A 24,565-nucleotide genomic window follows, 5' to 3' on the forward strand; every position below is an offset into this window, starting at 1 on the left:
ATTGTGGGCTGGCGGCGGGGTCGGCCCGGCCGCGGGATGTCGGGTTGCGCGGCGCGGCGGTACGTGGCGACGGCGCTGGGCCGGTGCCGGGCCCGCGGGCTGCCGCTCTGGGAACCGGCCCCGGCCCGCGGGCTGCGGCCCCTGGGCGCGGGGGGAACCGCGGCCCTCCCGCTGCTGCTGCCGCCGCGGCGGCACCTCTCGTCGCGGTGAGGCCTGGGGGGGGCGGACTGGGCCGGGGGGGGGGGGTTGGGGGTGTTGAGGGGGGGGTTGGGGTGTGGTTAGGGAGTGTGGAGGGGCTGTCGGGGGGTTGGGGAAGGCAGGCGGTGGGTGGCTGCGAGGGGGTGTTTGGGGGGGGGTAGGGACTCTGAGGGGGTGTTTGGGGGTGAGTGTGGGGGTTGAAGGGGCTGTTGGGTCATTGAGGGCAGATGGGGAAGGAGTTGGGGGGCTGTCGGGGTGGCTGGGGTAGGGATATGGGAAAGGGGGGGGATTGGGCTAAAGGGGCAACTGGGTAGGGGGTGGAGGAGTGTCCAGGGCAGTTGGGAAAGAGGAGGCTGGCAGAGGGGTGGGGGCAGGGAAAGGGGAGTGACGGGGCAGCCTAGTGCGTAGTGGGGCTCTCGTGGGGGATGTGTGGTACCCGAGGGAGGTGTGAGGTGGGGGGCCGTGCCTGGGCAGCGCCTGGGGCTCGGGTGCTGTGTGTCCCCTGGCCTGGGGGCTGGTTCAGCCTCTGCACACCCACCAAACTACCTCTCTGCTCCTAGAAACCGTCCAGAGGGCAAAGTGCTGGAGACCGTGGGGATGTTTGAGGCACCGAAGCCGCACGGCAAATACGAGACTGGTCAGGTGAGCGGTTCTGGGGAGCAGAGCTGACCCTGCAGGCTCGTTCCCCAGAGACTGGGTAGCCAAGTGACTTACCCGTAAGGAGGCTGCTGCATTATAGTAGAAGGGCAGAAGTTTCACCGTTCAGTGCTCCTTGTCTCTGCTGTGTCTGCAGTTTGTCAGTCATCTGACAGTAGCAAGTTGATAAGAATCTGCAGCGTGACACAACTGTTCCTACAGTGCCATTTGCTCCACTGGTCTTATTTAAGGGTTTTTTCCCTCTAGGAGCAGAAGAGGCAATCCCTGAATTTGAGAAATAACAACTAAACTTGTCATGGCTGTGCTCATGACTCACAGATCTCTTTCTGCGTTCCTGAGCAGCCTCTCCCATGCTGGTCTCCCTCCTGCGCTTCTGCCGTTCTATTACTGTATTACTGGTTTAACTATTCACTTTTATGGGATAGAGATGAGATTAGTTTCTTCTTTCATCCCAGACTGTTTATGTTCCCTCTTTGTTTCTGCTCTGGCTTCGCACAGTGGTGATTCTCCCCGTATTCCCATCCCGCATATTCATACCCTTTGTAAATGTTTCTAGTTTTACCTCACTTAACAGATTTTTTTTTTATATATACTATCAGAAAAGGGCTTTTGGCTTCATGTTTTCTGTTGTATCTAAGTTGATTAAAGCTTGCTGTGTATTCAAATGCAGTTATTTGTTTCTTTCAGCTATTTCTTCACAGCGTGTTTGGCTATCGAGGAATAGTCCTGTTTCCCTGGCAAGCCAGGCTTTATGATCGAGATGTGGCTTCTCCTGTCACAGCAAAGTAAGGCTGCGTTCTGGGGTCTGTGCTGTTGTACTGTTACATTTACATTTCGTATCCAGTTTCCTGGTTGGGGTAAACAAGTCTTTTTAAGGAGGGTAACGGGATGGGTCTGTTTTGCGTGTGTAAACTGGAAGAGAGGTGCTGAAAGAGGAGACATTGCATGAGTATTAACTTTTGTTAATTAGACACAGGACAGAAGTATGAAGGAAATAAAAAGTCATGCTTCTGGCATTCTTTTTGATAAAACTTTACATTGCTTTTTAAGTTAGGTCTAGGCTCCTGTGTAAAAATTGCAGGCTGCTTCCTCTGTAGATTGCCAGCGAGTTGGATTTGTCAGCTGCCTCCTCAGCTTCAACCCACTAGGCCAAGTTCATCCTTCTTGCGGACTGAGTCACTCCTCTCCCCTCTTCCATCCGTTTCCCCTCTGGCCTGTGTTGGAGGTGTGCTGGGCACGTGTGCATTTGGAGTCAGAAAGGAATGAGGAGTAAGCAGAGGGAGACTCAGAGGGCAGTAGAAATACCCACCCCAAACAGGAGAATGGACTGAGCAGGAAGAACTTCTGATGCATCTAAAACCAGAGCTGTTGTGTCTGTGACAAACACCGTTAATTGTCAGCTCATCTATCGTTGTGTGCGTGGCTGACATGAGGTTAATTTGGATGGAATCGAATGATTACAGGCTGTGAAATGTATTTAAAGAAAAAAAAATTCATTGTTTGTGAATGTGCTTGGTCCTGGTAACAACAGTTTGCTGCCGTCCCGTGCTTGAGCTCAGTGCTCTGCTTTTCTCTCTAGGAGTGAGAACGCAGCAGGCCATGGTTCCAAAGAGGTCAAGGGCAAAGCGCATACTTACTACCAGGTGCTAATAGATGCCCGGGATTGTCCGCATATAGTAAGTAACCAAGAATCCTGGTATTGAAACTCAAATATCTGCTCCTATATGAATGCTTTAGATGGGCAGGCACTGAAAGAAAGTGGCTTTGATGGCTGACTTGATTGTTTAGAATTTTAGGACGTGTTTGTTCTTCAAGCCATATTTTCCCCGAGAAACATATTCTGGAGTGTATGACTTTTCTGGATCATGTTTCCCGTTTCCAACCTCCCTCCCTCATCCTGTTGGCATTCCTGTTCTGCTGCACACAGGTCATTATAAATGTGGGTTGCAGCACTGAAAATGCTCTTTGCTTGTTTGAGTGGAGAATTAGTCCAGAAGAGTTAAAAGGAGAGATGTTCTGAGGTGAATTGGTTAAATAAAATAAATGTTACACACTTTAGAAACCACAACAGTAAACTGAAATGTGGCTGGGAGCTGGCCCACAACAATCCACACAGAAAGACATAATCCTCCCTTTTTCTCAGTCCCAGAGATCACAGACAGAAGCAGTGACGTTCCTGGCAAATCACGATGACAGCAGAGCCCTCTATGCCATCCCAGGTGAGTAAAACACACCTTCAGCCTCTGGGGAGGTGTGGATTGTCATGAGGAGAGCTCAGAAGAGTCATCAACAGTCACCTGCCAGCAAAGCAGCAGTTCCTACAGGCCATCCCTGTAACAGCTCTGTCTGTAGTTCAGGGCCGTGCTAGAAACGAATGACTAAAGTACACGAAGCCCTTTTGGATGGAGGGAAGTTGAGCAGACTTGGTGATTACACACTTTGAGCTCTGGAGACATAGATCCCATACGTGTGCCCCGTTCCCTATGGGCTATTCTGCTTTATTATCAGGACAGCTAGATCTCTTCCTGTCCTGTGTGTTTCCTGCCCAAAGTCCTTTTGTGGCAGTGCAGTCACTTCCCGGGCAGCGTGTATTTACCAGAGAAATCATTCAATGGAGAAATCTCGCAGGAGAATGCTGCCAAGGGTTATTAGTGGCCTGCTTCCTCTATTCTTGCTTGCCACCATGGTATTAGTTTTGGCTGCTGCTGCCAAACTCCTTAACTTCTGACTAGTGTGTTCCATTTCTCTGGCAGGAGACTTCTGAGCTGCTCTTCGCTGGGAAAATTCAACAGCTTTTGGGGTTTCTTTTTCAGGTTTAGACTATGTAAGCCATGAAGATATCCTTCCCTACAGCTCCACTGATCAAGTGCCCATCCAGCATGAGCTCTTTGAGAAGTTTCTCATGTACGACCAAACAAAAGGTAATTTCTGGCTTCAGAGGGAAATCTTCAGAGTCAGATGCTTGAGGTACTCTGTGAGGAGTATCCAGAACCCATCACCTTGGATACAGTGTAAAAATCTTGGTGTGTTTTGGGGTTTGTTATAGTAAAGCCTCCTTTAAAGAATTTTTCTACCTATGTAAAAGGAGTTGCTTTGAGGGGAAGGCACTCTGGTTACGGCACACCCCTCCTCATAAGCTCTCTTCTTTCCCTCCCCACAGTTCCACCTTTTGTAGCAAGGGATACACTGTGTGCGTGGCAGGAGAAGAACCACCCCTGGCTAGAGCTCTCCGACGTGCACCGAGAAACCACAGAGAACATCCGTGTCACAGTCATCCCTTTCTATATGGGCATGAGGGTAGGTCTGCGTTGCGTGTTGCTGTGTTAGTTCTGTGATCCGTTTAACTTGCATGTTTTTCTAAGACCAGTTTGCTGACTGAAGGTACCTTCTGCTTACTGGAGAAATGACTTTTTAATCACAGTTGTGATTTCATTGTCATGATGTCCAGCAGAGGTACGAACACAAAACTCTTTTGTCATACATTTTTGGAGAACAGCTCCTGCAGATTTGCTTGTTGTTTGTAGGATGGGAAATACTACAGAAGTGTTAGCAAGATAGTTAGGAAAGCTTGTGAATTGGTCCTTTCCTGCCTCAGTTAGAGAAGGGTGTGTGCGTAACGGGTGGCACCAAGGCCATCTGCCCTGTAACGACAGACATGTCCGTTATCCTGCCCAGTGGTGAGGTGCTGCGGGTGTCTACCCCTGTTTCCTGGCTCTAATGTGGGTTAGAGGGTTTGGCTAAAGCCGCCTGGATTTAGCTGATAACCATGTGCTCTTTATAGCGTCAGAATTTCACTCGGACCATCTAAAATAATGAGGCTCCAATAGACTCCTGAGGGGGAGGGCTGGGAATTACAGCAGCAATTTGATTTCCAAGTCCAGGCGAGCGCAGCTGCCGCAGGGCCTGTGCCGTGGCAGGTGGACATTTTGGTGTGGAATTGTAGCTTCTGTGGAGCCCAACTGATGTTTGTCCCAACCTAGTAAGAAAAACAGGTGCCCGAAGGCAAGGAAACGGGTGTTTCTAGATCTGCAGAAAGTGTGTAATTAACATGGAGATCAACCCTCCGTAGTCACGAGATCCTTGCAGATCTCCCACCTCATGATTACATGTCTAGAGCAGAGCCAGTGCCAGGCGGTAGCTGATGGAGTGCTTCGGAGAGCAGCTGTCTTTGTGCTCCTGTGAGTTGTCTGTGTCACGCTGGCACGGAGCAAGAGCCCCTGTGCTTGTGCTGTGCTGACAGCTGAAGAGGTTTTGGCGCTGAGCGTTGAAGGGCAGCTGCTAAAGTCTTTTGTTTCTCTTGACAGGAAGCCCAGAATTCCGATGTCTACTGGGTAAGTGCCTTTTGTTTCACAAAGCAGCTAAAGGGAAGGAGTGTATTTGCTGCGGCATCATTGCTGTGTGATAAGCTCTGAGGGAGAGTAGCCCTTGCCTGGCAACTGTTGCCAAGTATCGGCTACGGGTTATCAACTGTTTGCAGCTGATTCCAATTCTTGATAACAATCTTTCTTCTGTCCAGTGGCGCTACTGTATTCGCTTGGAGAACCTTGACAGCGAAGTGGTACAACTCCGAGAACGGCACTGGAGGATATTTAGCTTGTCTGGCACCTTGGAAACGGTCAGGGGCCGCGGCGTTGTAGGAAGGGTAGGTATTGTGGAGGGTTTTTTTGGGAAGCGCAGCCCTTTGCTGGAGTCCTCTTGCTTGGGTTGATTTGTCAGTAAATTAGTGGGTGGTAGAAATAGATGGAATAGAAAACTGGCAGTGAAAAAAAAATCACGTGAGCTTTTAATCTGTTGTTAGTATGTATGGACTGAAACTTCACACTGAGTATTGCAGAACGATCCTAAATGACTGGTAATGGGAGAACTGGAGTAGTATGTGATTGTGGCACTACTTGCTGGGCCAGTTGTTGCTGTGTAATTGGTGGTGATGCTCAGGTGTGGATCTCCCTGTTTTTCTTCTCGCTGTGTAAATTTCCTGTTGATGCTTGTCTGCAGAGAAATGTTACGATCCGTTGCTGATGCAGAGTGCTCTCTCCTTGTCTTCTCAGGAGCCATTTTTATCCAAAGAGCAGCCGGCATTTCAGTACAGCAGTCACGTCTCCCTGCAGGCATCCAGTGGTCACATGTGGTAAGAAGCAGTTATTACTGCAGGAGTGGTTTAGGTATAGGACCCCCCAGCGCTGAGCTGGGACACAGTTTGCAGTCTGGAGTTAATGGCTGAAAGGTGGGTGGAAGTGGCTGGACCGGACTTATTTGATAGTTAAAATTTTTATGAGCTTCTCTATAGCAGTGTCCCAGTTAGTGATAAGAAGATCTGGTGATTCTCCACACCAAGAGAGGTTCCAGGCTAATGTCTCCTCCTTCTCTGCTCTGTGCTAGACTGGATTTGAAAAGACACAAAGCACTGCACCATTTTCTGCTGTACTCCCTTTGTGTCCCTTTCAGTCCTTGATGTAAGAGGCAGGGCTTTGTGCTGGTGTCTCCCTAGGCAGCAGGGATGTGTGCACCAGTGTCCTCTTTGGAGAGGATTGGGCTTTGATTCTGCCCCTGAGCGAAGCTGCGCAGTTCTGTGTCCACAAGCAATTGGCACGTGGGGTTATTCCCAGTTTAGGCCAGGTAAGGCCTTCAGTCTAAGTGGTGTTCAAGTCCCCTCTTCTGTAAGTGCAGGTAGGAAAGTGCTCAGCTGAGCTGTTCTTTTCCTGTGCTGCAGGGTTAAGGCAGTTTCCCTCTGTATTTCAGCTGGGTTAGCGCATTTAGTGTCATCTCTGTGTGGACGAGAAATGCATGGGCACCTCTTGCCTTCTGTACCACAGGTCTTTCTGGCCTGCATTTTTAAAGTAAATCTGTTTCAGTGTTAAGTGTGTTGGAACTGCCTTTGAGCTGGGAAAAGCAAGAGAGCAGCTCTTTGCCTATAGGATGCACCCTTGTTTGCCACGTTAAGCATTTTGAATTGCCTGAATGCATGCTCGGGGGGGGGGAGTAAAAGCAGCTTGTGTAGTAAGTTTTTTCCCCTCTCTACGTGCATCCTGGAGAAAAGGACACAAAGGTTCTGCAGCTCAGCAGCTGCTCAGCTTGACTTCTGGTGTTCAATTGTGTCCTCTCCCTCATGAGAACCTGTTTATCTCCACGATCCTCTTGCCCATGTTCTGCAGTACAGTCGTCTGTAGTTCAGGGCAGTAAACAAATTGTTTGTTTGTGCAAGGACAGGCAGATTCAGTTCTGAAATGCCCTTTCTGAAATGCAAAGCAGAAGCTATTCCACATTACATCTGTGGTGGGATTTCATACTGTCGTGGGCTTCTTACCCGGTGGAGCTTCTGCCAAGAAATACTAATCTGAATTTATGTGTAATCAGTTTGTAAAAATAGCTGAGATGGTTCTGTCTGCTGTGGGGTGGGAGTTGAGTAAACACTGCCGCAGATGCCTGGAGTGCACTTACCTCCTGGAGGCTCCCATCATCACATCTTTATTCAGGAGATGTATATGAGATGTGGTGCAAACCGCCCAGCAGCCTTCCAATAAGTGAGTCATCCTGGCAGGCAGATGTCCTTGCTGCTGAACCGATGGGCTTGCTGCTGGACCAGCCTTGCAAATGCAGCCCCAAAGTCCCTCCGCAGGAGATGGAAAAGCTCATGTCTTGCCTTCTAGCTGATGACTCCTGGCTGTGTTCGTCCCTGCCCTCAGCGTGATCTCTGCCATTACTTTGCAGGGGTACTTTTCGATTTGAGAGGCTTGATGGCTCCCACTTTGATGTCCGAATCCCACCCTTTTCTCTGGAAAGCAACAAAGATGAGAAGCCCCCCCCCTCCGACCTTCACTGGTAGAGCAGACGGAGTGCCGAGACCCACAGAGACCTGTGTGTGTGGTAGACCTTTGCCTCCCCATTATGCTGCAGCCAAGACCGTGGAGCTTTTAAACATTTTAAACCATTTTTGTTTTAACTGTTGTCCAACGGGGAGGCTTTTTTGAACTGTCTCTCTCAGGCTGCTTGTAAACATAAGCTGTGTTACAGTTAACCCTTCCCTCTGTGGCACCTGCTGGGGTTGGAGCTGAGGGACGTAGATCTGTGCTGCCTCAGAAGACTGGCCCCCTCAGCAGGCCTGGACCCTTTCCAGTGTGTTGTGAATGCTCTGCGATGTGAGGTTTCTCTAATAAACTGGCCCTTCCAGTTGCAACCAGTCTTCCTTTATAAGCCAAGGCCTAGGCTTTGCATCCAGCCTGCCCCAGCTTGTTCCTCCCACTTTGTTCACGTGCAAAGCAGAGTCAGCCCAGACGTCTTGCTGCCTCAGAAGGCAGCAGCGAGGAGTTTTTAGGGAGCAGGAATGCGAGCTCAGCCTTCCTGCAGCGCAGCTGCTTTCTGGGATTTAGCCAGCGCGTGGCGGAGCAGCCTGGGAGCCGCACTCCCCCTTGTGCAGCTTGTCTGGGCTGTGCCCTGGAGCGGGGCGAAGCCTGTTTCGTCGGAGAAGAGAGCGCAGAGGGGGGAAGGCGGGTCTGCAGGCAGTGCTGAGCAGGCAGCCACGGTGTCTTGTGTGGGTAGGGCACTGGGCTGTGCATTGTGGAAGTACAGGAGGGCTGAAGGGGGCCCTCCAGCTGCAAGGGCCTACCTCGCTGCAGGAACGTGCATCCCAGCTGCTGGAGGATACTTCCCCGCTCATGCTGCTGCTGTAACTATTTCCTTGGTAGTCGCTGCTTTGGCAGGAAGAGCTGGTTTTAACCTGCAGTGAGGTTTTAACCAGCCGCAGTGAGGCAGTTCCTGGCTTTCTGCTCCTGCTTGCTTGGCCCGGCGGGTTGTGATTGTTCTGGTAGTCTGTGTGGAGGGCCCTGCAGAACCGTGTGGGTCAGCAAACAGCTGTAAGCTTATGACGGATGGATTTGGGGGTTTTGCTTTGACCTGTGAAGGTCCCGGCCCACAGTGCAGATCAGGCATTAGCTTTTTTATCAGGCCAGAGAGGCTCTTGGCAGCTCTGAGGATTGCAGAGATCTGGAGAGCCATCAGCCTCTGTGGTGGGTTCCTTCAGGCTGGCTTTGGGTTTCTGAGGCCGGACTTCTGGGCAGGGGTAGCTGGCTTTGTAATAGGAAGCCTAGGCAGGAAAAGTTTCAAACCTTGCACCTTTCCTTGCTCTTGCTTAAATGACAAGGTATAACTAACTCAGAGGACTTATTTTTCTTGATTCAGAAGTATTCTAGTTATCCCCTCTTCCCCCAAGTCCTCTCTGAGCAGCCTCTTCGTGGTTGGCTCTGCGAGGCGGTGCTGTGGCAGGGCTATGGGCTGGCTCCGCTGATGGACAAACGGCTTTTGGAAATGACAGCGGGAGACACTCGCATGCTGTCCTGCAGCCAGCGCATACCTGTATAGAGACTTAATTACTACTGCTTAAAACAGTTTTTATCTGCCACCGGTCTCTTAATCTTACGTCTTCCTTCCTCTCAGGTAGGACATGCTATCTGCATTGCTTTTAGACTTGAAAGGTTTAGCCAGCCAGCCTGCTTTTAGGGGGAGAAAAGGATCCATGAAGAACAGCCCACAGCTGACAACCCCACGTTGCCGCTGTCTGCTGATTTATTTGCAGGAGAAGGGGCAGGGGGGTGACACCCCACCCTCAGAGGAAGCAGGGACCTGTAGGAACCTGCTTCTTTCCCTCCCATGCATTTTCTCAGTTGGGATCAGAGTAGCAGCTGCCCTGCCTCTCCCTTGGGTTACCAACTTCACCTTTACTGGCAATTGCAACACCGCTGTAAACGTTTAACCCTATTGCTCACCTGCCCGTGTTTCTGGGGTGCTCTGGGCCTAACGCTTCCAATAACGAGCAGAAAGTTATATTCCTGAGTGACGGCATCGTCCTCGGGGCAGGGGCTCTGCCAGCACCGGGCAGAGCAGCTTTTGAGGCTGCGAGGCGACCGTGGTGTGTTTGGTGCGACGTGCCACCAGGGCAGGGTACGTCTGGGCCCAGGGACAGGCGTTCTTGGCTGGGTGATGAGTGGCAAGAACCTGGGTGACCAGCGCTGCCGGTACCAAGCGGGGCTGGGACGAAGCGGCACGGGGAGGGGTGAAGGGGGGCCGAGCCCTGCCTGCCCCGCGGCCTGGGGCGATGCCCAGGGGCCTGGGGCTCGGGGCAGGCCCTTCCTCCACCGCTCCTTCCCACAGGAGGGCGAGCCCTCTCCCCGCGGGCGGGCTGCTTTCCTCTCTCGTGTAAATACCTGTACAAAGAACTAACCAATAAAGCGCTGACGGAACGGCTGTCGCTCCCGGCTCTCATTCCCCGCGCCGTGCTGACGGGCATCCCCCTCCCTCCGACCCTGCGCGGCCACGCACAGGCCCTGGGGCTCGCCCCGGGGCCCGGGCCCGCCGCTCCTCCCTCCCGCCGCTATCCCGGCCCGGGCCTCCGCCACCTTTGTCCCTCCCGCCGCCATGTTAGTCCGCGCGCTCCCGGCGTGCCCCGCGGCGCCGGAAGTGACGCAGCGGAAGCGCTGAGGCGGCGGCGAGGAGGCAGCATGATGGCGGCGGGCGCGCACCGGCCCGGGCCGCTGAAGCAGCAGAACAAAGCGCACAAGGGCGGGAGGCACAGCGGGGCCTCGCAGCGCCGCGCTGGAGGTGAGGCGGGGCGAGCCCGGCCGGTTTGCCTGCCGGCCCTGCGAGCGCGGGCCCGCCTGACCGCTCTTTCCCCGCAGGCCGCGTCTCCGTCAAGGCCCAGCCCCGCCGGCGGCTCCGCGAGCTCAGCAGGGTGGACCGGCGGCACCAGGCGCTGCAGCTCCGTCGGCAGCGCAAGGAGGCGGTGAGGGCCCTGGGGGAACCGGCTTGGGCCGGTTGTGGTGGTGCGGGGGGGAGCGGGAAACGCGTCGGTTCGGGTCTGTGTGCGGGGACAGCGGGAATCGGGCCCGTGCGGGTCTCGAGGTGGGGACGGGCCAGTGTGGGCCTTTGCGGGGGGGTCAGGAGCTGGGCCAGGGAGTGGAAGGGCAGCCTGGGTCTGTTCAGTTTGGCGCAAGTGGAACGTTACAGGACCGAGCGGGTTGGGGTTGAGCTGTGGAGGGATCTGGTCTTTATCTGGGGGGCGGGATAGGAACTGGACCGAGGCCAGGGTTCACGGTCTGCAGTTGTGCCCACAGGTGCTGGCGGAGAAGCGGAACTTGGGCAGCAGGGACGGGCCCCCGCACCTCGTGGTTCTGGTGCCGCTGCACAGCAGGGCTGCAGCCCATGACGCCCTCTGCTTGCTGCGGAGCCAGGACTCGGCTGTTGTCCGTGTGGATGAGGGGAAGGCCGGTGGCTTTGCGCTCCTCTGCCCCCGACTCAAGCAGCGCTGGCGCTTCGTGACAGCACAGGCAGGTGAGAAAACGCCCTTGTTGGTGTGGTTCTTGGCTCCATGCCCCTGGCAGCCTCAGTAATGGAAGTCTTTTCTGTGTAGAGGATCTTCACGCTGTCTTAGACCTAGCAAAGGTCGCTGACTCCCTCCTCTTTATCCTGGATGCTGCAGATGGCTGGGACAGTGCAGGAGAGCACTGCCTCTCCTGCCTCTTCGCACAGGGGCTCCCCAGTTACGGTGAGCGAGTGAGAAACATTAAGGGTTTCTAGTGGTGCATAGATTGAGGGAGCATTTGGTGGGGATTTGCTGTTGCAGTAATTAAAAACTCCATATGTTAGGAGGTGATCACAGGTCTGTGACTGCTGTTTCTTAGCATAGATCAGTCGGGTGAATGCTATTGTTGAGTTCTCGTGTTACTACCCTGGTAGGGGAGTGCTGGAGATAAAGGGGGTGTTCTAGGTGTAGGCCTCGGGGTGCGTGGTGGTGGTTAGTGTTGTAACGATTATTCAGGCATGCAGAGCGAAGGGGTTCAGATGTTTTCTTGCTAAGTTCAGTTCCTGGGTCCTTATCTCCATAGTCTTGTTTAGTCGCAAAATCTTACCTCTAACGACAGGTTTTCTGTCCTGATTGTTGTTTTGAATGGGTGAAGCTGCCTTTGCACCTTGTGGTGTGGGTCTCTTCCGTTATTTGGGTTGCTGATATCGGAGTGCTTGTCCATACTTGGGAAAAGGGGTATAAGAAGGTTTACACTCCCATCCTGAACTCTGTTCTCTGTGCTGCTTGGTAGCTCTTGCTGTCCCAGGAGGCTCTGACTTGCCACCTAAGAAGCGGATAGATGCCAAGAAGAAACTTGCCAAAGCCATTGAGAAGCGCTTTCCCGAGGCCAAGCTCTTTCCCCTGCACACAGAGCAGGAGTCCTCCCTGCTGCTGAGGCACCTGGCCACCCAGAGGCAGCGGCATCTCGCTTTTCGGGACAGGCGGGCTCACCTGCTCGCCTACGCTGCTGAGTTTGTGCCCGGTCAGGAGAGCGACCTGGTTGGGACCTTAAAGGTGTCCGGCTTTGTGCGGGGACAGACCCTCGACGTGAACAGCCTGGTGCATATCGTGGGACATGGAGACTTCCAGATGAGCCAGGTGGATGCCCCCCCTGACCCCCTCTCTTTGAACCCCCGGGTGGTTAAAGGACAGAAGAGGAGTCAAGACATGGAAGTACAGGTGTGTGGGAGGTCGGGGCTTTGCTGGTCCTGTTAGAACATGACGTTTCTAAAGTTTCATCAGGAAAATACAACTGGGTATATGTGGTTAAGGGGGTTAAGGGAATTTTACCAGGAGGGCTGTGTTCTGGCACTGAGCTGAGATCCCTTGCACGTGGCATGTAACGAATGTTGTGTTACAGCATAATGAACATTATACTGAAGCGAGTTTTGCTTCAGGCTGATCACTAGCTTGAGTTAGGTGTATTCACAGCTGGGAACTCTGCTCTTGCTCTTCAGGGTGACTCTGTAAATGGTACCGAGGAGATGGAGGAAGATGTTAAGGTCCTGATGAAGGCAGATACAAACAAGCAGGAGTCTTTGCAGTCAGAAGTAGTTCCTGATCCTATGGAAGGGGAGCAGACGTGGCCCACTGAAGAAGAACTGCAAGAAGCAGAGGGTGAGTAGCAGCAATACTTCTGTACCTTTTCCTTGTCCTGGTTCAGAGGGTTGTTAGCAATCCTCTGTCACCAGGATGGCTGAGGGTGGCTGGGAAGAAACATGCTAGTTGGGAGCCCAGGGCTTCCGTTTGTAGTCCCATCACCTGACTACCAGGCTGTGTGGTTTGCCTGGCAGTCAGCAGGGTTACATTTTAGCTGCCTTTTCTGGACCCTGACAAATTCTGTGCTGGGAAACACAGGTCTGAAGCTGATCTTGGCTCTCCTGGTGTAAATGTTGCTGAGGGAAAGGAGAATTGTTCCTGTATTAACTGTTGGTGGGAATCCTACAGCTTCTCTGAAGGCAAACAGGAGGGTGGTGAAGGTCCCCAAAGGCACATCCACGTACCAGGCTGCCTGGATTGTGGATGATGAAGAGGGCAATCAGGAAGATGATGGTGATGACGATGAAGACGACGATATCGATGATGATATGATGGAAGAGGCAGTTTCCCAGGTACCTCCAAGAGCTGATACTGCAGGTGATCTCTGGGGCACTATGGCCTATCCTAGGGCAATCCTGTCCTTCCAGCTTGCTCCATGCAAGGGCACGACCTGGATTTCCATTGTTAAATCTCTCACGTGTATCATGTTGCTTCTTTGGCCTGTTAGATACTAAAATGAGGGATTGTGGTGTAGCTTGAGGCATAATTCACACAGTGCGAGTACACACAGGGTTTACAGTGCTGCATCAACAGAGTGTGTGTGCTCACGGGCTCTGTGCTGTCCTCTGTGCCAGGAGGGGGAAAGCAGTGAGGAGGGAGAGGAACCTGCAGAGGGGGAATGTGAGACGATGACCGTTTCCGAATGCTTGCGGGATGACCAGTACGATGAGAAGGTGGAGGAAGATGAAGAGATGCTGGAGAGATACAAACAGGAGAGAATGGATGAGATGTTTCCGGATGAGGTGGACACACCCCGTGACGTACCTGCCAGAGTCCGGTAAGAAGGAGGATGCTTTGCTGGGAGAGGAGCTGGAAGGTGCCCTTCGGTCTGGTGAGATAGGACAGGAAGCCTGTGATGTCTTAGCCGTGGTGTCTGAACCTGGCTGAAGGACTCTTCTGAAGACTCACTCCTAGGCTCTGAGGCTTCCAGGGGACACACTGGTTAGGGGCCAGTGGGTGGGCCTGGGCAGCTCCCTGCGTCAGGGAGAGCTGGGTCCTGACCTGGGAGAGGGAGGAGGATGGCAGAGCCCTGACGGGGCAGGTTGTTTGGGGACTTGGCTGCTGTTTCTAGCTTTCTCTGCACTAAGATCTCTGAGAGCTAACATTTGCTTTGCTCCCATTGCCGTCTCTGAAGGTGCGAGTCCCTGCAAACCACAGAAGGTGCTGGCCAGACACCTTGATTTGTGACGTAATTTGTCTTTCCTGTTATCTGTCCTTTAGATTCCAGAAGTACAGGGGGCTGAAGAGCTTCCGGACTTCTCCGTGGGACCCCAAAGAGAATCTCCCAAGGGACTATGCCAGGATTTTCCAGTTCCAGGACTTCTCCCGAACCAGAAAGCACCTCTTCCGGCAAATTGAGAACGAGGAGACTGAAGGAGCCTCGGTAAGTCCCTTTTCTCTTGCTGATCTCTTCTCCTACTGTGTTCTCTTGCTCCTAGTAGGCAGGACTTGGCAGGGCGGTGGCTGAATTCTCTATTGAGAGAAGTATTCACAACCAATCCTCTCCTGGCAGGTTGGCTGGTATGTCACACTTCATGTCTGCAATGTCCCTGTCTCGGTGATGGAGAGCTTCAAAGAAGGGAGGCCTCTAGTCCTGTTCTCACTGCTTCCCCACGAGCAAAAGGTGACTACGTACAACCCTGCTGATACCTTGTAGGTGTGCAGCTCCTTGTCTGACTCCCTCAGGCTGCAGAGGGTTGGGGTTGAAATCTCCCTACATTGTTTGCATTGCAAAGAAGGACCTTCCCTTTGCTCAGGGCAGGCTGGAGCTGCCAGGGGTGTCCAGGCTCAAGTGGCTGAGCCTGGCTGAGGTGTCTGCATTGGTGACCAGCGTTCCTTTGGGAAGCGATTGTCAAGGGCACTTGTCCCTGCTGCCATGTCCTGTTGCTCTCTGCTCTGGCCAGCATCGTTTGTCCCTGCTGTCAGCCCCTCACTGTGCTGCCCCTCCTGCAGATGTCTGTGCTGAATTTCCTGGTGCGTCGGCACCCGAGCAACAGCGAGCCAGTGAGGGCAAAGGAGGAGCTGATCTTTCACTGCGGGTTCAGGCGCTTCCGAGCATCCCCCCTGTTCTCGCAGCACACCTCAGGTTTGTGAGGGACCGGTGGGGTGGGCACGGGTACGCCAGGAGGTGGGGCAGGGATCTCTAGGGCAGGAAGCCTGTGATGTCTTAGCCGTGGTGTCTGAACCTGGCTGAAGGACTCTTCTGAAGACTCACTCCTAGGCTCTGAGGCTTCCGGGGGAGGCACTAAATAGTGGGGAGTGGAAGGGCTTGGGAAAGGTGATGGTGAGTTCCACACAGCGAGCTGGTAGCTCAGAGGATCACCTTCATTCCCAGATACTCTGTGCCAGCAGAGGAGGGGTGTGTGTGTCCTGCTTTCCTAAAGCACAGGGCCCGTTTGCCAGGGAAGAATGGGCTCGGTGGGGTTTCCCAGAGCTCTGAGGGCTGCTGTGGGCCTGAACTCCATTATTGCTGTTCTGTCCTAGCTGATAAGCACAAGCTGGAGCGTTTCCTGCGCCTAGATGCTGCCCTGGTGGTGACTGTTTACGCTCCCATCACTTTCCCTCCTGCCTCAGTGCTGCTTTTTAAACAGAGGAGTAACGGTGAGTTGTTCAGTGCGGAAGAAGTGGTGTCTGGGAAACAAACATCAGCAGGCCATTCCCATACCCCACTTACAAGTGCATCTATCCAGAAAGTATGACTTGAAAAAGCTGTCCCCTTCGTGCTGTTTGAGAAGGTTAATGCATTTCCATCCCTGACATCACTGACACCTTTGTGGGCTTGCTTTGGGCCTGGAACGCTTTGGGGAAGGGAGTTGGGGGGGGGGGAGGAGGTGCTGGAGGCACCTTCGTGGCGCTGCCCTGGCGTGTTAGTGACTCTGCCTTGGCAGGAATGCACGACCTCATCGCCACGGGTTCTCTGCTCTCTGTGGACCCAGACAGAGTCGTCATCAAGCGGCTGGTGCTCAGTGGCCATCCTTTCAAGATCTTCACCAAGGCGGCTGTCGTGCGATACATGTTCTTTAACAGAGGTACAGCCCGTCTCTGGGTGGTGGGCAGAACTCCTGCCCCTGCGGGAGCGGTTATGGTGGTGCCCCAACGCCTGTTTCTTACCTGCCTTTTGTGTTTTGATCTCCAGAGGATGTGATGTGGTTTAAGCCAGTGGAGCTGAGGACAAAGTGGGGTCGGAGAGGACACATCAAGGAGCCATTAGGTAGGTTTGGTTCTGTATTTACCTCTGCGATGCTGGGCAGGATATGGTCCTCCTGGGCAGGAGAAACAACTAACGGCCTCTTCTGCTCTCTGCTTAGGGACACACGGTCACATGAAGTGCCACTTCGATGGACAGCTCAAGTCCCAGGACACGGTGCTGCTGAACCTCTACAAGCGCGTTTTTCCTAAATGGACTTTCGACCCCCACGTTCCGGAGCCCGTGCCCTGGGTGAGGAGCGAGAGCGCGCTGCCGGTGCACGAGGTGGAAATGGAGTAAGTCTCCAGCGTGACTGACGCAGTCTGTGCCTTGGCTCCTCGGATGCTGTTCTCAGCCCGTGCACAGCGAGGACAGCACTGATGGCTTGGACGTGTTACCGCTGGGGTCTGTACAGGGGCGGCTGTCTCACCAGCTGCTGCTCAGGTACCAGCTACAGGTATTTATTTTAATGGAAAATCTTTTAAAAAACATCTAAATGCCTGTGTCTTGGTGGTGGCCAGCTGGGGAGGCTGTGTGCGCCCCTTCTCTTGTGAACCCCTTGGCCCACAGGGGCTGTTGTCCTTCCCTCCTGCCCTGCCAGAGTGGTGGGTCTGGGGATTTTGCTGTTTTGAGGACAGGAGTTTGCTGGAAGTTATTGTTGATGCTGAGAAAGAAAAGGGAAGGAGCTAGTGGTGAGAGTGACAGCGCAGCTCACGGGAGGCCTGTCCCAGAGCAGGGTGGGTGGGGAGGGGAGAATAGGCAGCGCTTTGCTTCCAGGCCCCCCCCAGTAGCGACGCTTTGCTTTGGAACCAAGTGACTGCTGTAGAGACCAACGCCAGCCTCCCTTATCCCTCCACAAACACTTCCAAACGTTTGGGGTTGTTGATCTGGTTTTAGTAGTGCACAAACCAGACTGTACAAATTCAGAGCGGAGGTTTCTGCTGCTTGAGACACCGCTCCGTTCTCACTCCCCTTTCCCAGGGAGGTCTGTGAGCCAGGCCAGGGAGCTCAGGTCCACGTTTCCCCCGCACAGCACGATGCAAACGTTCTCCACGTCCCGGGGGACTGCCTGGAACCGCTCCGAGAGCACGGCCGCCACTCCCACACCCGCTGTTGGCTCAATCAGCAGCTTCATCCTTTCCCACACCAGCCGCGTGGCTCGCTGTCGGGACAGAGCAGCAGCTGTCGGCCCAGCGGCCAGTACGGGCTGCTCCGGGGCTGCGCAGGGCACTGCCTGTGCACGTCTCCCTGCAGCGCCCTGGGAAGGGGGAGCAGAGCTTCCGCCAGCCCTTTCCAGCTGGAGACAGCGTGGGTGTCGCACAGCTGTGGCGGTGTGCAGGGGTTTGTGCTGCCCTGGGAGGGTGTAGGAGCAGAGCACGGGTGGAGGCAGCTGCCACGACAAGGGAGCTGAGAGCGTTTACCTTGATTTCTTCCTCTGAGACTGTCAGAACGTCATCGACCAAATCCCTGATGATGGGCCACGTGTTTGGTCCGATGCTGGTTTTAACTGCATCTGCGATAGTGTCCGGCGGGTGAAGGTTGGGGGTCAGTTCCCCTCTTAGCTTGGACTGGTAGCAGTCGTCTGCGTTGTACGGCTCGGCAGCGAACACTTTCACGTCTGGTCGCAAAGCCTGCGGAGAGCAGGAGGAGCCGCTCGGTGTGAACCAGTGTGTGCCTGTCCGCTGCGCTGCGTTCACATGGGGCCGAGTACACCGTGCTGCTGCCGTGCAGACCCCGGGCACCTAAAGATCTCCACAGCAGGGTCTCTCTGTTTCTAAAGAGAAGAGCTGCTGCCTGGTTGGGGGAGCCCTGCCCTTTCCCCAGGGAGATGCAGCCACTGCTTCCCCGGGTGAGCTGTTGCCTACCTTGATGGCAACTGCCATTCCTGCAATCATCCCTCCGCCTCCGACGGGCACCACCACTGCGTTCACCTCGGGTGCCTGCACAGAAGGGAAGTGTGAGCTCCCTTCTGCTGCGCCCTTGCCTGCGAGGGCAGAGCCCTGGGCCATGTGCTACCCTCACCTGCTCCAGCACCTCCAGGGCAATAGTGCCTTGCCCCGCCATCACCGCCGGCTCCTGGTTGGGGTGCACCATGACTCCTCCTGTCTCCTGGACTACGCGAGCTGCTGTCTCGGCTCTGGACTAAGGGAAAGAGTGCAGATGGTTGTCACCAGTCCAGCTTTGCCGTGTCTATGGCCGGTGTCCCTGTGCCTTACCTCGTCGCTGGGCTCGCATGGCACTAGCGTGGCACCGTAGGCACAGATGGCGACTTGTTTACAGCGTGGGGCTGTCCGGGGCACCACGATGTAGGCAGGAATCCCTGTGTGATGAGAGAGGAGGCAAATCCAACAGCCAAAAAGTCCCAAGCAGCCAGTTAGTGCTGCAGGAGCGACGTGGGCTCAGCCTGGGCTGTGCCTCCCCTATGCTGGCTCCTGTTCAGGAGCGGGACACCCTGCTCCTCTCCAGGGCTGGCTGGAGCTGCCTCTGCCCCAGGACCAGCTCTGCGCTTCCCCCCAGCCCTGCGCCTGCTGCCCGCTGCTCTCTGACCGAGCTGGAGGTTGGGGTATGTGTTACCTTCCGCCTGGGCAGCACAGGCGAGCGCCTGGCCGTGATTCCCACTGCTGTGTGTCACGACAGCCCGGGGCCGCTCCCCTCCAGCGCGCTCGCTTTCCTCAACCAGGCTCCGGACCGCGTTCAGGGCGCCGCGGATCTGGAAGGAGAGCGCCGCCCGCTCCGTGCCGCTGCCGGGGGACCGGCGTGCAGGTGGGGAACGGCCTTGCGGCCTCCCCCGTGCCCCGGGAAGCGGCGCAGCCCCCACGCAGGGCGGCAGGAGCCACGGCTGCTCCGGGGGCTGGCGGCAGGTGAGGGGCTGCGGCGAGAGAAGCCACCCTCGCCCCGGGGCCGGCCGCGGGCCGCGCGGTGCCGCCGCCGCCGCGCACCTTGAAGGAGCCGGTCCGCTGGAAGAGCTCGCACTTGAAGAGCAGCCGTCTGCCGGCCAGCCGGTCCAGCCCCGCGCTGCTGAGCAGCGGCGTGCGGTGCAGCCGGCCCCGCAGCCGCCCCTCCGCCGCCCGCACATCGGCCAGCGCCAGGCGGGGCGGCCCGGCCGCCATGGGCCCGGCGCGTCCCGGCGGCACCGCGCATGCGCGCGCGCCCGCGGTGCTTCTTGGCCCCGCGCGGCCGCCGTCCGCGCGCCCGCCCCGCCCCGCCCGCCCCCGGCGGAGGGAAGATGGCGGAGGCGCTGGAGCGCGTCCGCGTCTCGGCCGCCGAGCTGCGGGACATGGTGGTGGCGCAGGCCCGCGCCGCGGCCGGCGGCGGGCGAGGTGAGGGGGTGGCAGGGGCCGGTGGGGCGGTGGTGGGAGCCGGGAGCTGCCGCTTGGGCCTTCCCTTCCCCTTAGCGGCACCTGCCCGGGGGCGGGCCGGGCCCCTCGGCCGCACCGCCGGGCAGGGGTAGGGGCTGGGGCAGGGGCCGGGGCCGCCGCGTCGCCCTGGACACGGGTGTCGCCGGGGTGGGAGCAGACGAAGGGCGACGCGCTGAGAACGGGTTGGTGGGGGGCTGCGGGGCGGGCAGGGGCAGCCGGCGGGGCTTTGCCCCGGGCTCAGGTCGGTCCCTGCCCCGCCGGGGCCCCTCTGGGAACCAGCCCCTGGTAGCGGTGGCTTTCGGGTCGCCGAGGTTCGGTGGTCCGGGCTGGTGCAAATTACGGACAGGAGGAGTTGAGGAAATGCAGCGGGTAACAGCCTGGCTTTGGTGAGGCGTTTAACGGGCCGTGTTCTCTAATGAGTTTTTGTGTAAGTGCGGCTACAGCGAGGAGGAGAGAACCGTCCCTGGGTGGGGAGCGAGGGGGAAGGCGCATCTTGGCCTCCCGCGGTCTGTTGGCGGAGCAGGGGGCCGGGGGAGCAGGCAGTGCCCGCAGCCAGCCAGGCTCCTGCGCCAGCGGCAGGCGGGCGGCTGCTGCTCAGACCTGTGACGCTAAAACTTTCTGTGCGGTACTTGCATGCGAGTGTTCGAGTTTTGCACTGTGCTTTATCCGTCCCTTTCACAGCAAAAGTGGTGCTTCAAGGCAAAACCTGTTGCGGGATGTGTTCTGTGAGTGAATCAGGCCAAGGATTTCGTCAGCTTTGTTACACTTTCTCATTTCCTACTTTTGCTCTGTGATTTCCTGTAAACCTTGAGGTAGATTTTCAGATCTGTTCTCTTGGACTTGCCTTGAGGGAAGGTGTAGGCTCTTTGCCTTTACTTAATATTTCCCCTTGAATATTTGTCACGATTTTTTTTTTCATCCCTGGCTGGTTTGTGGTGGGAATGATTTTCTTCTCTCTGTTTTTCCTCAGAAAACATGAAAGAAGAGACGGAGCCGAGGCATCGCAAAGACAACAGGCGCCCAGACCTGGAGATTTACAAGCCTGGTCTCTCCCGACTGAGGAGCAAACTTGTGCTGCCAAAGGACGAGGCCTCGGAGAAGGAGAGGAGCAGAGCTGAGGAGGAGAGTGCCAGTGACAAGGGTCCTTTGCAAGGAGGGGCTCTAGTCATGGAGGATTTTGGTAAAGGTGGTGGCCCCAAGCAGAATGGTTCTTCACGGGAAGACGAAGAGCCAGAGACTAAAGGTGGTCTTCAGAGCCAGGAGAACTTGTCCAAGCAGCCCGCTCCAGATGATTGGTGTCCCAAGACCACCAGGAGGACCAAGAAGCCGGACCAGCAGATCTACCAGCCTGCGAAACGCCTGCATTCAGCTGCTAAAGAACTGTCCCTGCAGTCAGCTGTTGAGGAAGTCACCAGTAACATGGAGCAACTGAGAGTTGAGAGAGATGAAGAGCCTGAGAAAGGTGCTGAAAAAGACAATAATAGGAAAACCAAATCCAGGAAGGAGGATAGAGAGGTGAGCCAGGCAGGGGAAGGAGTGAAAGCCTCAAGGGGAGAAAAAGGAAGACAAATAGAGCGAAGTGACAGGATAAGGAGAATGAGCGACGAGGTGGTGCAGGGGAAGCTGGGCTCCACCAGACGGTACTCCTGCTCTGACAAGTGGCAGAGCCGGTACCGCACCTGCAGCACAAGCTCAGCCGGAAGCAACAACAGCGTAGATGGAGCCCCGCTCGTGGATGGGGTGGAGAGGCGGCAGGAGCGTGCCAGGGAAAGAATGCGTCCTAGGAAGCGGCTCTCTGTGTCCTCCACTGACTCCTTGGATGATGACAGAATCGATGAGGCAGAAGCATATGTCTCCAGCAGGAATTCGGACAAGAAAAAGCGTTCAGAGCAGAGTCGAGCTTCTAGGAGTGAGAGCGAGTGGAGCAGCAACGGCAGGGAAGTCAAGGGACCCTTTCGAGTCACATTTGACAGCAAGACTATGAACAGGGATGTCAGTCTGGCAGAGACAGATCAAAAAAAGCCCCTGAAGACGTTTGTTGGTTGCAATGAGTCAGGGGCTTCAGAGGTGAGGAGTCAGAGCAGAGAGCCCCAAGGGAGGGGCCGTGGGATTCTGTTCCTGCCTGCCAACATGGACCTCTCTGCCAGCGCCGCGGGCTCCCCCGAACCCAGTCACCCTGGGCCCAGGCTCCTGCTCGGCAGGGCTGGGAGTAAAGGCCCCCGAAGCAGGGGCCGAGGCGGCACCGCTCGCAGGCTGTGGGACCCAAACAACCCGGACCAAAAACCCGCCCTGAAGAACCAGACAGCTCAGCTTCACTTTCTAGACACGGATGATGAAGTGAGCCCCACCTCCTGGGGGGAAGCCTGCCAGGCCCAGACGTCCTACTATAAGTTCCAAAACTCCGACAACCCCTACTATTACCCTCGGGCCTCTGGCCAAGGTCCCTCGTATCCTTATGGTGGGTACTCCCTGCAGTATCCTACGGGTCCAAGCAACAGTGTGTACCCAGGAGCCTATTACCCCGGGTACCCCGGCCAGGCAGGGCAGTACATGTGCAGCCCACTCCCCCCTGCTCCTCTGAGTCCTGAAATGGAGCAGCAGATGTGGAACATGCAGCAGCAGGAGCTCAGCAAACTCCTCCGCGAGGCTGGGAACCAGGAGCAGCAGCTCAGCAACCTGCTTTCCAGAGACCGCATCAGCCCGGAGGGGCTGGAGAAGATGGCCTGGCTGAGGTTTGTGGCTGTGGGTGTGTGACCGAGTCGTTTCCAGGGTGAACCGCTACCAGAACCGTTATCCAGAGAACGGTGTCTCCTCGGGGATCCAGTAGACTGGAGATGTCGGTGTCTCAGAGACTGGGAGATGGCAGAGGGGCTCGCTAGCTTTTGATGTGCCGGGTCTGTTTGTCGTGTGCCAGTGGTGTGTGGGTACCGGACGGAAACCGTGGGTGAAGATATCATTTCCCTGGGCTGGGAGCTAAGCTGTGGCTTCTTGGGGTTGTGGGAGGCCTCGCCCGTGTTGCAGGGGAGCAGGACAAGCACCGACTGCAGCTCTTGGGTTCTTTCTCTTGCTGGAGCTGGTCTGTCTCAGTTCCAGTGCTCTCACACAGTATTTGCTGGCGAACTTCTGCTTTCTTACCTGTCCTCAGTTATCTGCTGTCTGATTTGCATTGTGGGCTTCAGGGGCAGCGACTGTCAGCTTGTGCTCGCGCAGCGTCGCGTGGGTTCCAGGCGCTGGGTGACAGTGACAGCGCCTTTCAAGCGCCTGGGTGGTTTTGCTCTTGACACCACTCAACCCTGTGACTTCCAGCGATCCAGTGGGAGCAGCCTGGTGACAGCAGCTAGCGAGAGGGAAGTGACAGTGGTCCTCTGGAGGGTAGTTAGTGTGGCTGTAGTAAGTTTCTACTTGGCATCTTTTGTATTTACTTGTGACCTCCATGTCTCTGGGGCTTCTCTGGAGGCTTATTTTCAGAGCTGACTGGCAGTAAATCCAGCAGGTGAGCTCATTGCGGGGCTTGTTCTTTGTTTTGGGGACTTGCACTATAGACCACAGGGTGGGATATGTCTTCCCTTGAAGCAGTGCTGGAGGTTTCAGGTCTTCCTCAAGGTGTCAAGGTCACCCAGAGCTGTTGGAGGTTCAGGCTTTGCCATCTCCAGTGCTGTACTGTGTTCTGTAGGGCTCCGAGCGTTGTAAGGGATAAAGCTGCCAAGGCAGTAACAGCTGAGGATCACTTTTACTGTAAACTTGCCCCACGTATTGCAGAGCTGTTTCTAGCCTGCAACTCTGTTATTAAATTCAGGGGAGGAATTCTGCTCTCGTGTCCAGGCAAGGCTGTAGGTGGCTGGCGAGGGGAATGTGACTTCTGGGACTCTGAGGCTTTATATCCTTCAGGTGTGATGTTCCCAGCTCTCACTCATTTTTGAGGAAGCGGGGTCTCTGTTTCGGCTGTGTGTTTTGGTTGGATGGAAGGGAGGTGGGGATCATTTTAATGGCAAGACCTCTCCTGCCCCTCTGGTTCTTTGTGTGCTTGTTCCTGGCCCGTAGCAGTCAGACTTCGTGCTCGGGAGGAGCAGAGCCCGGCAGCGCGCGATTCTCTGCGTTAGTATCAGGAGACACTTGCGCCTTGCTGTTCCCAGCAGCAGAACTGTAGCAAAGCTCCTGGCTTTTTAGCAGGCCTCGATCCTTTCTGATGTGTATGTAACAGGGAGATGGTCCTTCCAGATTTGCCCTCTTGGAGCAGGAAGGGTGTTTGGTTGCAACAGCTCCCATCTCCCTCTGGGATGTGTGTGGAAGCGTTGATGTGCCGTAGCAAGCCGGCCCAACCGCTGACATCTCGTGCTCGCTGGGTGAAGGGCAGCAGGTGGCTCAGCGCGTGTTCCCTGGCAGCTCTGGCCTGGGCTGGGCACTTGCTGTTGTGCTGACCGCTGGTTGTGTTTTGCTGTAGGGTGGAGATGCTGCAGCTGTACGAGCGGTGCATCCTGGTGGATATCGAGTTCTCCGACACCCAGAACGTGGACCAGCTGCTGTGGAAGAACGCGTTTTACCAGGTGATTGAGAAATTCCGACAGGTCCTCAAGGACCCTCAGGGAGAAAATGCCCAAGAAATTCGCAACAAACTCCTCCAGCTTCTAGACGAGGTAAGAAGAGAGAAACATGCCCAAACTCCACTAAACCTTTGGGTGGGATTGGCTGGTGTTTAGGATGGGATGGTGTAACTGGACAGCTAGTCTTCTTGATCCTACTCATATCTCTGTGTGCCTTAGGCCATCCTTGTGCAAGGAGAATGCTCAGCCAGGTTATGGTTTGGTATGGCAGGTGTAGATCCGGGTGGACATCTGTTATAATTTGTTGGGCTTGTTTTGGTGTGTTTTGTTGTAATTAGAAAGTGATTTAAGCTAAAATGAAATGAACATCCTGAAGTGGAAATAAACTGTAGCTTTCCTGGAGGTGTTTATGCCATCTGTATCAAATTTGCTTAAAAGTCATTCCGTTAAACTGTGCAGCTCAGTTTATTCT

General features: G+C 55.4%; 4 protein-coding genes and 2 non-coding genes across 9 annotated transcripts in view; 5 read left to right on the plus strand and 1 right to left on the minus strand.

Annotated features, from left to right (window-relative positions):
• Positions 1-21: 21 nt before the first annotated feature.
• POLDIP2 (DNA polymerase delta interacting protein 2) lies at positions 22-8,029 on the plus strand. The gene is made up of 11 exons (XM_068415804.1): positions 22-206; positions 759-840; positions 1,543-1,640; positions 2,435-2,531; positions 2,999-3,074; positions 3,669-3,776; positions 4,016-4,152; positions 5,160-5,186; positions 5,372-5,497; positions 5,904-5,983; positions 7,564-8,029. Exons 1-11 carry the CDS (start codon positions 37-39, stop codon positions 7,676-7,678), a joined length of 1,116 nt encoding a protein of 371 aa, XP_068271905.1. The 5' UTR covers positions 22-36; the 3' UTR covers positions 7,679-8,029.
• A 2,306-nt stretch (positions 8,030-10,335) lies between these two features.
• TSR1 (TSR1 ribosome maturation factor) lies at positions 10,336-16,690 on the plus strand. The gene is made up of 15 exons (XM_068415995.1): positions 10,336-10,446; positions 10,524-10,627; positions 10,959-11,175; positions 11,255-11,389; positions 11,940-12,367; positions 12,646-12,805; positions 13,136-13,299; positions 13,582-13,784; positions 14,228-14,390; positions 14,520-14,630; positions 14,960-15,092; positions 15,491-15,607; positions 15,895-16,035; positions 16,143-16,217; positions 16,315-16,690. Exons 1-15 carry the CDS (start codon positions 10,347-10,349, stop codon positions 16,491-16,493), a joined length of 2,430 nt encoding a protein of 809 aa, XP_068272096.1. The 5' UTR covers positions 10,336-10,346; the 3' UTR covers positions 16,494-16,690.
• On the plus strand, positions 13,849-13,941 carry LOC137672051 (small nucleolar RNA SNORD91 family). Its single transcript, XR_011049480.1, has one exon. It is a non-coding gene; the product is annotated as a small nucleolar RNA SNORD91 family (small nucleolar RNA).
• On the plus strand, positions 15,155-15,247 carry LOC137672052 (small nucleolar RNA SNORD91 family). Its single transcript, XR_011049481.1, has one exon. It is a non-coding gene; the product is annotated as a small nucleolar RNA SNORD91 family (small nucleolar RNA).
• A 375-nt stretch (positions 16,691-17,065) lies between the features above and the next one.
• Positions 17,066-19,303, minus strand: SRR (serine racemase). Of its 3 annotated transcripts, none has more exons than XM_068415996.1 (7): positions 19,133-19,303; positions 18,768-18,903; positions 18,410-18,513; positions 18,216-18,335; positions 18,059-18,133; positions 17,615-17,824; positions 17,066-17,355 (listed from the first exon to the last, which is right to left on the minus strand). In XM_068415996.1, exons 1-7 carry the CDS (start codon positions 19,301-19,303, stop codon positions 17,158-17,160), a joined length of 1,014 nt encoding a protein of 337 aa, XP_068272097.1. In that variant the 3' UTR covers positions 17,066-17,157. The 3 variants fall into 3 exon arrangements, with proteins under 3 accessions (XP_068272097.1, XP_068272100.1, XP_068272098.1); XM_068415999.1 differs by having other exon boundaries at positions 18,410-18,480; positions 18,768-18,934; positions 19,133-19,293; XM_068415997.1 differs by having other exon boundaries at positions 18,768-18,934; positions 19,133-19,293.
• Positions 19,304-19,397: 94 nt separating this feature from the next.
• SMG6 (SMG6 nonsense mediated mRNA decay factor) overlaps positions 19,398-24,565 on the plus strand; it is a 117,448-nt gene continuing 112,280 nt past the window's right edge. For both annotated transcript variants that reach the window (XM_068415993.1, XM_068415994.1), the window contains exons 1-3: positions 19,398-19,513; positions 20,523-22,284; positions 23,994-24,186. In XM_068415993.1, coding sequence (XP_068272094.1) covers positions 19,420-19,513; positions 20,523-22,284; positions 23,994-24,186 — 2,049 coding nt within the window. In that variant the 5' untranslated portion in view covers positions 19,398-19,419. The remainder of the gene's footprint in view (positions 19,514-20,522; positions 22,285-23,993; positions 24,187-24,565) is intronic.

Source organism: Nyctibius grandis, chromosome 18, assembly GCF_013368605.1.
Source record: "Nyctibius grandis isolate bNycGra1 chromosome 18, bNycGra1.pri, whole genome shotgun sequence".
In the NCBI taxonomy this organism is placed as follows: Eukaryota; Metazoa; Chordata; class Aves; order Nyctibiiformes; family Nyctibiidae; genus Nyctibius; species Nyctibius grandis.

Bases quoted from the DNA above. Each gene is read 5' to 3' on its own strand.
- TSR1 (XM_068415995.1), top strand. From the start codon at position 10,347: ATGATGGCGGCGGGCGCGCACCGGCCCGGGCCGCTGAAGCAGCAGAAC. The intron at 11,390-11,939 runs GTGAGCGAGTGA...GCTGCTTGGTAG, and splicing joins ACAGGGGCTCCCCAGTTACG to CTCTTGCTGTCCCAGGAGGC. The intron at 15,608-15,894 runs GTGAGTTGTTCA...CTGCCTTGGCAG, and splicing joins TTTTAAACAGAGGAGTAACG to GAATGCACGACCTCATCGCC.
- POLDIP2 (XM_068415804.1), top strand. From the start codon at position 37: ATGTCGGGTTGCGCGGCGCGGCGGTACGTGGCGACGGCGCTGGGCCGG. The intron at 3,777-4,015 runs GTAATTTCTGGC...CCCTCCCCACAG, and splicing joins CATGTACGACCAAACAAAAG to TTCCACCTTTTGTAGCAAGG. The intron at 5,498-5,903 runs GTAGGTATTGTG...TTGTCTTCTCAG, and splicing joins GCCGCGGCGTTGTAGGAAGG to GAGCCATTTTTATCCAAAGA.
- SRR (XM_068415996.1), bottom strand. From the start codon at position 19,303: ATGGCGGCCGGGCCGCCCCGCCTGGCGCTGGCCGATGTGCGGGCGGCG. The intron at 18,134-18,215 runs GTGAGGGTAGCA...CCTTCTGTGCAG, and splicing joins CCCTGGAGGTGCTGGAGCAG to GCACCCGAGGTGAACGCAGT. The intron at 17,356-17,614 runs GTAAACGCTCTC...CTGTCCCGACAG, and splicing joins TCTCAGAGGAAGAAATCAAG to CGAGCCACGCGGCTGGTGTG.